The sequence below is a fragment of the Anopheles funestus genome, chromosome 3RL (assembly GCF_943734845.2).
Source record: "Anopheles funestus chromosome 3RL, idAnoFuneDA-416_04, whole genome shotgun sequence".
Classification (NCBI taxonomy): Eukaryota; Metazoa; Arthropoda; class Insecta; order Diptera; family Culicidae; genus Anopheles; species Anopheles funestus.
Window position 1 is genome coordinate 63,994,954 of NC_064599.1, and position 11,162 is coordinate 64,006,115.

The 11,162-nt window shown below is 44.2% G+C and overlaps 1 protein-coding gene across 3 annotated transcripts; it reads right to left on the reverse strand.

Annotated features, from left to right (window-relative positions):
• Positions 1-537: 537 nt before the first annotated feature.
• On the reverse strand, positions 538-7,808 carry LOC125766877 (protein suppressor of sable). Of its 3 annotated transcripts, none has more exons than XM_049432949.1 (4): positions 7,569-7,808; positions 4,453-5,294; positions 2,474-4,234; positions 538-2,390 (listed from the first exon to the last, which is right to left on the reverse strand). In XM_049432949.1, exons 2-4 carry the CDS (start codon positions 5,242-5,244, stop codon positions 1,170-1,172), a joined length of 3,774 nt encoding a protein of 1,257 aa, XP_049288906.1. In that variant the 5' UTR covers positions 5,245-5,294; positions 7,569-7,808; the 3' UTR covers positions 538-1,169. The 3 variants fall into 3 exon arrangements, with proteins under 3 accessions (XP_049288906.1, XP_049288904.1, XP_049288905.1); XM_049432947.1 differs by having other exon boundaries at positions 7,501-7,805; XM_049432948.1 differs by lacking the exon at positions 7,569-7,808 and adding an exon at positions 6,362-7,493.
• Positions 7,809-11,162: the final 3,354 nt, after the last annotated feature.

An 11,162-nucleotide genomic window follows, 5' to 3' on the forward strand; every position in this document is an offset into this window, starting at 1 on the left:
AGCAAACATCTTCACGCACGTGGTCCTGGGTCATGTTAATCTGGCCGTCATTGCAAAAGCACTATCTCTGTACTCATGTTACAGTTTCAATGGATTCGCTTAGCTGGGCTTTAAGCCGGTTAACGCATACAGTGACACCGTAGGTCCGTGGGTCGGTTGGAACCTGATCATCAACTGATCAACGTCAGCGTGGATTCGGTTACACAGGCATTCGGGCGTTTTGACAACGACCTTTACATGGTGGAAGCACATGCTATGGTTTAATCCGTCGAATCGGAATTCCGAATACCCTCCTAAGAGGCGATAACAGTTAACAAACATATTTAAACCGATGGGCGACATATTTCCCATTACGTCACCATGTAAAAAAACGGTACCAAAAAACTGTTTCTGTTCAAAGTAGACAAATGAAAACGTTACACAAAACAATGCATATAAATATGGTTTATAGTAGACGAAAACGGCGCGCATGGTTGTAGTCGCCGAAGTCTTCATAGATGCGGTACAATGAAAACACAATTAAAATCTACAATATCATTCGCATAACCTGCTTTTTTGTTGCACAAAAAAGACATCGGGAAAGGTCCCCTAATCGTACATAAATCAACGCTAAATTATCTCTCTCTACACAGCAAGGCTTCCGGTGAACTGAATCATGATAGAGCAAACCAATTCACAGGGTGAATCTCCTCACACCGGGCCCGGGGGCGGGGTTTGAATAGGTAAATGGTGATGTACAATAATTATATAATTTATTTCTCTTAAGCGGGAAAAGAAGACCTGTACGTCGTCGAGCAGGAACTGATTGTGTGAGTTCCTTCTCCCTTCTTATTCTCTACTTTAACCTTTAGACATTTCTCTTAGTAAATCTCTTGATCCATCGTTAAAATTTCACGATGTGTAAAGCATTGCCTATCGACAATGCAAGGAAGTTTTTTCTTTTCTAGTTGAGTTATTTTACACGGACATGGCGATATTTACCATGTGTCTCATCTTCTCGCACCAATCATCTTATCATTCATTTTTAGGGCGACACACACGCACACACACTGGGCAAAGCGTAGTAGTTGTAGTAGTAGCACTAGTAATAGCCAAAATTCCTTATTGCTTTTCTGCTGCTGCTGGCTGGTTAATCTCTTGCGGGGTTGCTTTTTTCTCTCTCAAATGATCTACTTTTTTCGATCCATTCGTCGATTGTTGTTGTTGTTGTTGTTGCCATTGTTTCGACGATTCATATTGTTGTTCATGTTGTTGCCCTGGCCACCCGGGTTATTGCCATTATTACCCATCATCGGTGGGCCACCACCACCGCCACCATTGTTATTCCATCGATCGTTATTGTTCCGGAAGTTGTGCCCGATGCGATTGTTGTTGCGCATGTTTCGCATATTGTTCCCATTACCCTGGATCCACGGTGGCAGTGGTCCATTGTTGCCGGGTCCACCACCGTCATTTTTGTTAACATTACCCATTGCTAGGAACTGCTCGAATGGCATGTTCGGTGAAACGCCCAACAAACCCGGTCGCATCATGCCCGTAGGTGGAGGACCGGTTTGTGGTTCCGGTGGTCCAAAGGGACCAGCGGCTTTGGGGCCCAGAAACATTGGAGGCATGTTCGGTTGGTGTGGAGGTGGTACGCTCATCGATCCTGGCAGCACACCGATCGGGGGCGGTACGTGCATTGGGATTGGCAACTGCATCGATGGCATCGGTCCGCCAATCGACGGTGGTGGAATGTTCGTCGACATCGGGAGCGAAGGTGGTGGCAGGTTGGGTACGGCCTGAACCTCACAGAACGTGACGGAATCGTCAACGTATACGTTCAAATAGGTGAGAATCTGCTGCAGCATGTTGTTCGTGCTGAGAAACTTCATGAACTCACTCAGCTGAGCGGTCGAACGGTCAGAATTGTGATACTTCTTCATCTCCGTCGACAAGATTGCCAGCTGCTGGTTGACCATGATCTTGTGCTGCGAACCAAGATCTTTATACCAGACAGACTTTTGTAGGATCGCTTGTACATCGATCTGCGGCATGGAGTTATTGGAAGCCGTACTCTTCATCGTGCCAAACGGACCCGCCGGCTGCGGTTGGGCTGCTTCTTGCTGTTGCTTTTCTGCGTGCCGCTTGCGTGGATCTAACCGTGGACCGCTGCTAATGACCGGCGGTTTGTTAGCCACCGGTAGCGAAGGTGCGCTATTGTGCAGGGGTGATGTATTCGGGTTAGGATCCGGCGATTTTATACCATCGCTGGTATCGTCCCTGTCTTCGTCATCATCACTCTGCAATCCGAATAGTCTTCGTAGACGCGGATCCTTTGTACCGACCGGACGTGCCATCGAGCGACGGAGTGTGCCGTAGTTGGGTTTTGGTACGTCAACCACATACACCTAAGTTTCGGAAATTGAATAATAAAAAAGAAGTTTCATTAGATTGTGAAGCGGCCTAGTAGCTGAAAGATCCCCTCTTATACCTTATAGTTGATCGGTGCGTGTGACCCAATCGAACCGTCTATTTCGGTGGCCGGCACGTAGTTGGCCATCATCGTTTTGAATGGAAATCCTAGTTCGCTCGATGCTTCACGACCAATGATGCTGCTGCTGCTACCGGTAGTGTAAGGATCATCCTCCGCAATGTTTAGCGGTAGCAATTTTTCCGACCCGTACCGGAAGGGTGTTGCCATCGGCGAACTTCGGCCACCATCGGATGACGCATTGTCCGAATCATACCATTCATAAATCGATGACCCGGTGGTGCTTCGCTGCTTAGCTGTGTTGGATTTAGCCGATGGTTTCGGTTGCTGTGGAACACTGTAACCCTGGCCACTGCTTTGCGAGTCTACCATGGACGGTGTCCATACGTCCGACAGGCCTGGCAGCGTTCCAGCCGGTTCATCCTTTGCCGCTGGCGATGGTGATCGGTGCGATCGAGGCGATTCATTACTGTTCTGCTGATGCAGTGATTTATCTATCGTAGTGCTGTACTTCAATATATCACCAAGCCCTTGGGCATAATCGATCTTGGGTGGTATCAGTGGAGGAAGAAGCATCTTTTCCTCCTGATCTTCCTCCATACTCCCAGTGCCGGATCGCTTCTCTGCCACCGATGGATCATTCTCGTCCGATTCTTTCTTCTCTTCTTCCTCCTCCTCATCGATGTTAATCTTCAAATGATTCTCATCATCGTCATCGTCATCATCGTCCTCTTCTGGAACATTTAATAAAGAGCTCGTATTGGCTGCTACCGCATCGAGGTCTTCCTCGTCCAAATTGGAATCCTTGATGTACTGTGAATAATCCACTGTGGGTGGCTTAAGAAGGGCACTACCCGCCAATGCCTCATCGTTGCTGTTGTTTAGCTTACTACCGGCTTCAGCTAATGGAAGTACTCGCATATCCACGTCTTTTTTGGTACCGTCGTGTACGTTGGCATTTGTGATGGATTCTTCCGCTCCTGGGAGGGTACGCAGATCGAGATCTTTCGCCGTTTCGACCACCACAGCAGCAGGACGCCTTCGCTCGTTGCTCGTACTAGCAGCTGCTTGCTTTTGCGCATTCAAAGCCCGCACTTGCAGGTCATGGATTTGCGTAATGCTTAGCCCCAGCTCGTTCAGTTGTGCCACCGTAAGCTGACTGATATCGTCCAGCGTCCTAATGCCCATCTGCTCGAGATCGCTTATCTGGGCAGGTGTGATGACACCGGCCAGTTGCATGTTCATATCACCACCACCTTCGGACGGTTCTCCATCACTCGATCGGCCACCATCGTCCTGTCGCTGCTGCTCACACCAGCGAGACTTGCGGGAATGCTTTGGACTGAGCATGCTGCTGTTGGAGGGTTGTGCCGTAACCACATCTAGCAGTGAAGGAATTTTGCCGCCCCCACCACCTGGTACGGGATCTGGCTTACCGCCGTACCGTTCTTGCAGTTTGCGATGGGTCGCATTCAGCATGTTGATTGCACTATCACGACTAATGCGCTGAAAGCTGCCAAGAATCTCCTGCGGTGCCGTCTCGAGATGCTTCAACAGTATCGCTCGCAGATCATCGGACAGTGGCTCACCGTGGCTGAAGAGACACTTGTCCTTCTCCTTACACTTCATGCCTAGGTAGTAGTATTTGCAGGGAAAGTCTTTGTGCATGTACAGACACTTTTCCCGCTTTGCACAGCAGTCCATTAAGTAGAATTTACACAGCTCCATCTTACGTGGTCCCGTCGGTCTATGCTTCTCGTCCTGCAAAATGATGAATCGAAAAGGTCTCATATACAAAGTGCTTTGGGTTGTTACATGCTAAGAAGTCGTAATATTTTGTGGTAGAAATACTGAATTCTGTCCCAACCTAATATCTAGAACAAAAAATGTCCAGTTGTTAACCACGTGTCTACACTTCTGTCATTAAAACATACAATCTCCCAAAAAATATAAAAATAACAAGCTTTTTGCTGACTTACATCCGAATCATCACGCTTTCGTTTCCGGCCGTCCCGGTTCGGTTTGCTGTTATTGGTTCTCTGGCGTGATTGTTTCCGCTTCTTACGGTTGTAGTCCCGCTCTCGTTCCCGATCGCGTTCCCGCTCGCGATCACGATCTCTCTGTTCGCGATCCCTTCGATTACCCCGATAGTGTCCATCTCGATCACGCATCGACGAATCATCGGAAGAATAATGCGTATCGTCTGCCTCCGAATCGGATCGACCCGAATCCCGTCCCATCATGTGCTGGGGGCTGCTTCCACGCACGTTTAACATTTCGTACTCCAGATCCATCTCCCCATCATCATCCGGCTCGCCGCTCAGTCGTTGCTGCTTGCTGTTGTGCGGTCCCTCACCGGCGCGGTGCTGTTTTTTGCGCTTCTTCGACTTCCGGCTGGAAGAGCCCGAATGTGCATCGGCCTCGGTTTCATTCCCGTGCGGAACCGACGATGGCATTGGTGGCTGTACGCCATCCTTTATGAGTGCGCTTGCAATGGCATTCTCGACCTTTGTCGCCCAGTCATCCACGACGGGTGCGGGCTTTTTGGAAGATCGTTGACTTTTGTTCGAGTGGTTTGTTGTGTTTTCTCGATTGTTGGTCTGAGCGGGAGCTTTGCCTTCACCATCACTGTTCGGAGGATGATCTTCAGACTTCGGCTCGTACTCCGCATAATAATCCGGGGTAGGTTGAATCAGCGGTGGATCTTCCGGCTGCACTTCATCCTCATCATCTTCGATCTCACCGTCTTCAAGATCTTCTGGATCGCTCATTGTGTGTGTATGTTAGGCTTTTTGTATTTGTTTGAAGTGATCTTTAAAACCTATCGCAAAAAGGGGGAACATGTAAAGACAAAGAGGACAGAAATCAGACAAACAGATCGATGGCAACAAATGTGTACTTAACATCTAAAAAAACAACTTGAAAAGGGTATGCCACTGTGCATGGGGAAGGTTCATCATCATGTGATCGTTGGTATAGCATTGTTCCCTTCACAATTGTTGTCATTAAAGTCCAACGAGTAATGGTTCAATTACTGCGCCATTCTAAGAACGTTTGTGCGTGGGAATAATACATAAAATCGATGCGTAAACAACAATGTCATAACATTTTGCATATCATTGAGTCATTCCAGATGTTGCCGCATTGCCATCACACGTGGGATGCATTTCCCTAGCCTTCGATCGTGCCAACCGTACACGCACGCTGTAAGGACAAGGTCATATGTACATGTGTCGAGTGTGAGTTTGTTTTCCATGGAATAACATTAGCCGCTCGGGCTCATCCCCTTTTGCGGGAGAGATGAGGAACATACATTTCTAACTGGCTGAAAATAAAGTGTCGAATAAATGGTTAGAAACAAATTATGTTTCAATACGCATTGGCTGCTATAATATTACCGCAGAAGGGATTTCCTTGCCATTGGCAGGTGCTTTACATAAAATCATAACACACAGAGAGATAAACATTCCCTAACATGCACTGCCCTGCCTGCCTGCCGTGTGTTGGTTGTTTCTTCTTCTTTTTCCTCTTCCTTCTAAAGCAATTCTTTTTTTTATGGTCGCGTGCATTTGTGTGCGTGATGCATTGGTTCGTTCGTTAACGGAGAGGGGAAAGTGAATTCGCTAGACTGACGACGGAGAGCGTTCATTTCTAAAAATAGCATCCAAACAGGACTATTAACCAACCCCTCTTGTTCACACACCGATGCACCCTTAAAATGGGTGCTTTGCTGGGAGCAAACTGGCTAAGAGAGGGGTAGATGACAGAAAAAATGGTAATAGACCTCTACTAAATTGCTCTATATAGGGCTAGCAGGCGGATTTAAATGTTGCACTGATATTATCTGCACGTGGCTAAAAACCTGGAGGGAAATAGAAGAGTAATTACATGATACTGATACACTGAATTTTTGCAATAAAAAAACGATCAAATAAGCACCACAGACGACGTGACGTCTCTCTGTGCTTGCCGTGAACTACTGGGCCAAGTGTGCTCCGTTTCATTTCCACGCATATGTTCAACCCCGTGCACAACACTATCGCACACACTGCAGTACTTTTTTTTCATCAGGTTAGCGCCGTTATTTCAATAACAATCCACGTGCACACACACACACACGCGCGCGCGCACGCATACACTCTTTGCATGATGGTGTGTGTGTGATTCATTCTCGCCTTATCTCGCCGTTTCCTCCTACCTTTTCTTCTGCAAGAGCGCTTCTCGAATAAAAGATGGCTACCGATTCAATGTAAGCAATTCCATAACCGTTTCGAAAGACTGCTTTGATCGTATTTTTTTATCCTTCACAAACTTGTACTGCTGGCTCTTTCCTGCGGTAGTGAATTACCTCGCGCTATTTCGCTCATTTATGCACTGCGATGGAGTAAGAACTTTTCTTCTATCTGTATTTCCCTTTGCTAAGAACGTAGATTACTGAAAATCGCGTAAATGGAAATGACTAATCCCGAAATAAACGCAAGAGATGTGTTTCGTAGAACTTTACGTGGATGCAAAACATAATTACGTACGGACGAAACGCAGCCTCGCGACTAATTGCTCACTTTCCAAAATCACATCTTTTTTCCTGTACGACAATTATACCTGCGCTCGTGGTACCGACGCTTCTAGCGGAGGCCATACGATCGAAATAAATAATTATGGCATCTCTGCAAAGCGCTGAAACCGAGGGCAGGTGAAATCGATCGTTTCGGGGACGAAAACCGATAACCACCGGGGACCTCTGTCGTCTTTCCCTGCAGCCAATCGAGATAGGCCAATAATGGAAATTCAATTTCACATCGAATCCCGGAGTGTGTTATCGTTTCGAGCCATATTTTCGTTGGGTTTTTTTCACGTACGATGACGGAGAGCGCTGGTAGAACCGCGCCCCAAGCATGAAGCGCGAGCCTGGCCCAGCCATTCCCGTACTGTGCGCCGTACTCTATCGAGAGCGGGCGACGTACAAGGAACAATCCTTGTATTACGCGAAATTAGCTAAGAGTTGAAGTTTATCCAGAAAGGTATACCGTGTTCTTTTTTGTAACGCTCGATTGACTGTTGCACACTGAGTTTTGCGCGTTAGGCGCTCCAGTACCGTTGTCGAATAGATGGCCCCGTCGCTGATGAGATGACGTCGTCGCTTCTGATTTTGTTCATTCAAACATAGCTTTTTTCCCTATTATTCATCGGTCATTTTTGGAAAGTATCGATTGATGAAAAAGCTTATATAAAACGACTGTACGACTGCATTGATTCAACAATTTCCGAACTACAGAAAAAACGATCCTCTTTGTCTGCAAATTTCTTATGAAATGAGGTCGGAAAAAATGGATGGCAAGTATTGAACTCGCCTGCCGTAGTGTAAACGCAGCAGCCGAAGAAATCCGAAGTTCGGACACTTTTTCGAACATGCAAGCCCACGGCCGTTTCGAACATGGTGAATTGTTTTTGAAAAATTATTGTGGTGTCGGTTTATGTATATTTTATGTACACTTTTCGCTGTAATTATCACAAAAATTTTAATTACACAAATATTACGTAGTGAGTGAGCAGTTTACCAGGTAAAGCAAGGAATTGATTGAAATTTAACTCCACAATGTAATGTCGAATTTCGTTTGTCCGTCAAAAAAGCGATTGAAATCGAATGGAAATAAATACATGGTTTAAACTTTAGAATTCGTTCACTGCAAAATAATATATTTAGCAATATTAGTTCGTTGCTCTGTAGAAAAGAGATTTGGTTTTCACGCACATCAGCGTCTATTTGAAAGCCATGTTGCAAATGACCTGTGGAGTATACCACAGTGCACGGGCTGCTTCGAAGGATGTAAGCTTTTTACTGAAAGCTCTGTTCAGTAGCTTACAGCTCACAGCTTTTAAACGCTGTAAAAACAATATACGAAAGGATAACGAGTTATTACAAATTACATGATACGTAATAAACAGTAATTTGAAATATAATTTTATCATATTAAATGTATCAAAATAACAAATTCCACTCATAATAACAATAAGTTTCTCATGTTTGAATTATCGAAATTTACACACTACAGGAGTCCATTGAATCTTTTATCCATTTTCCTACTTATCGAACGTTAATAGTATCGATTAATTAAGTTTACTCACAAAAACGGGAAACCGTTTCGACATATTGCTTCCTTTAACATGTACTCGTGGCCCGTCACGGCCAATCACTTTTAGAGGAAGACTAAAACCACACATTCGGATGATGGGATTAACAATTCTCATTTTTACACGTCCAATTACATTTTATTCTTACCCGCTGAGCTCATTTTGCATTTCACATCTCTACCCTTATTCCTCTTTTCGTTTCCACCCGTCACTTCGTGTAGTGGCTTGCGTACGCGTTCCGGTTTCGGTTGGCTTACTTTTTACTGGTTTAAAATTAATTATTTATCTTTCGCATCAGTTTACCGGTTAGCTTGTCAGTTTTCAAATCTCGGCAAACGAGCTGGAAGCCACTTACATACAGCCCCGGACGCAGCGGAAGTTGGGCTTGTCGAGTGGCAAAGTAAAACAAAACAAAGCAAAGCAAAGTAAAAAAAAATTAACCACCCGTCCGAGAGTCGCTCGCGAGTTGTTCGTTTGTTTCGCTACGGTTTGCTGATTTGTTTCGAGTCTGGTTTTTTGGTTTTGTTTTCATTTCACCTCCGCCTAGATCACGTGGCATCACGCGACCCGAACCCGGCCAAAGGTCCCGTGAAGAGGATGACTTGGTCTATGTTTACGCGTTATTGGACGATAACCAAAAAGAAGAAAAAAAACACACACAGAAGGAACAAAAGAAAAATTTCTAACCACAAACAGAGCGGTCTCACCAGCACAACTCAGGGCACGGGAGTGGGCGTTTGAATGTTTACGACCAGTAAGGAAGCAATTCAATGAACGCTTTATGATTCCTATCTGTTTATTCTGGCTCGCAAAGTGATCTAACTGAGTGTTTGTCAATGCTGCTGCCACTGCCACAACAAGGCCCGATCCAACCGGGAAGGATGTAAAGGATTGGCGGAAGTTTATGATGGAGTTTTTGCTTTATTGAGGTTTTGTGATGATCGAGGGCAGAGCGTAAAGTGTAAAGCGACAAAAGGCAGAAAAATCTAAGAGCGAAGAGGGAAAAAATGCGCTAAAAGACAACCACGACGGAAACCATTTGCAATCAGCGTGTACCAAAATTGTCTTCGGGACGAAAGGAAAAATTTATCACAATGCTTTATTGGTGGGTGAAATGCCGTAGGTGTTGAAAGGATTTGGGTTGGTTTTTTCTCGTTTGGTCTTGTCTGCAGATTGTCGTGTCTTTAGCAATAAATTTTAATTCAAAGCATTCGGCCAAGCTTTCAGGCCAAACACCAGCCTGCCAGCCAGGGGCTGGAAATATGCAATAAAATTGGCTTTGCGCGTTGATAACAAATGTGGGCTTAATGGGTAATGGTAATGTTATGGCACAACTTGGAACCCTTGGCTGATATTTTAATATTTTGCTTAAAAAATAAAATTCAAGCATAAATTGGACATTTCTTTTTATTAAGTATTTAAAACAATTAAGCTCTTGATAGGATTTTTTTTAAGTACGCCATTTGGTACCGAGCAACTTATTTTAAGTTTTTACTGCGTAAAGTCTACAGGGCAAAAAAAAGAATAAAACAATTCATGTTTGAGAAAACGTAAAATATTCCTCATTTTTGAGCAATTCAGCAAAATTTAAAAAATTGATATGCAATTTGATAATGCGAATTTGTTGCAATGAGTTTCTTTTCACTCAAATAATGCTTTAAATTAAAAAAAGAATAAAAAATCAGAAAAAAAATTACAAAAAATTTTCAACTCGAAAATTTCATAAGGCTTACCCCTTACGATTTTTTTGAGAAATTTTGCAAACAAAATTAAATTGATTTAATTTAATCCCAATTGGTTCAAATAAGTTTCTTTTCACTCAAATATTACTTGAAATTAAAAAAAGAATAAAAAATATTAAAAAAGTGTAAAAAATCTATTAATTTGTCAATCTACTAAGGTTCATTTTTGCCAAATTTTGCTATAACTCGGTCGGTATCTAACGGATCGCCAATCTTTAACCTGTGGTCGATAGATGGCACCAATGGCTACATTTGCTTCTTGGACGGCCATGCCCTCAGATGTCTGTGTCAGAAGTTATTCGAGTAACCAAGTTCCATACCCTATTTGAGAAAACGTAAAATTTTCCTCATTTTTGGACCAAGTTTTGCTTATAACTCGGTCGGTATCCAACGGATCGCCAATTTTTAACCTGTGGTCGGTAGATGGCATCAATGGCTACATTTTCTTCTTGAACGGTCATGCCCTCAAATGTCTGTGCCAGAAGTTATTCGAGGAACCAAGTTCTATACCCTGTTTGAGAAAATGTAAAATTTTCCACATTTTTGGATCAAGTTTTGTCTATAACTCTGTCGGTATCTAACGGATCGCCAATCTTTAACCTGTGGTCGGTGGATGGCATCAATGGCTACATTTTCTTCTTGGACGGCAATGCCCTCAGATGTCTGTGCCAGAAGTTATTCGAGGAACCAAGTTCCTTACCCTGTTTGAATAAATGTAAAATTTTCCTCATTTTTGGACCAAGCTTTGCCTTTAACTCTGTCGGTATCCAACGGATCAATGGCTACATTTTCTTCTTGGACGGCCATGCCCTCAG

What these genes read in the sequence shown, in the direction of transcription:
- LOC125766877 (XM_049432949.1), bottom strand. Translation starts at nt 5,244, where the DNA reads ATGAGCGATCCAGAAGATCTTGAAGACGGTGAGATCGAAGATGATGAG. An exon ending in GAAAGCGTGATGATTCGGAT is followed by an intron (nt 4,235 to 4,452) that starts GTAAGTCAGCAA and finishes ATCATTTTGCAG; the next exon opens with GACGAGAAGCATAGACCGAC. An exon ending in ACGCACCGATCAACTATAAG is followed by an intron (nt 2,391 to 2,473) that starts GTATAAGAGGGG and finishes TCCGAAACTTAG; the next exon opens with GTGTATGTGGTTGACGTACC.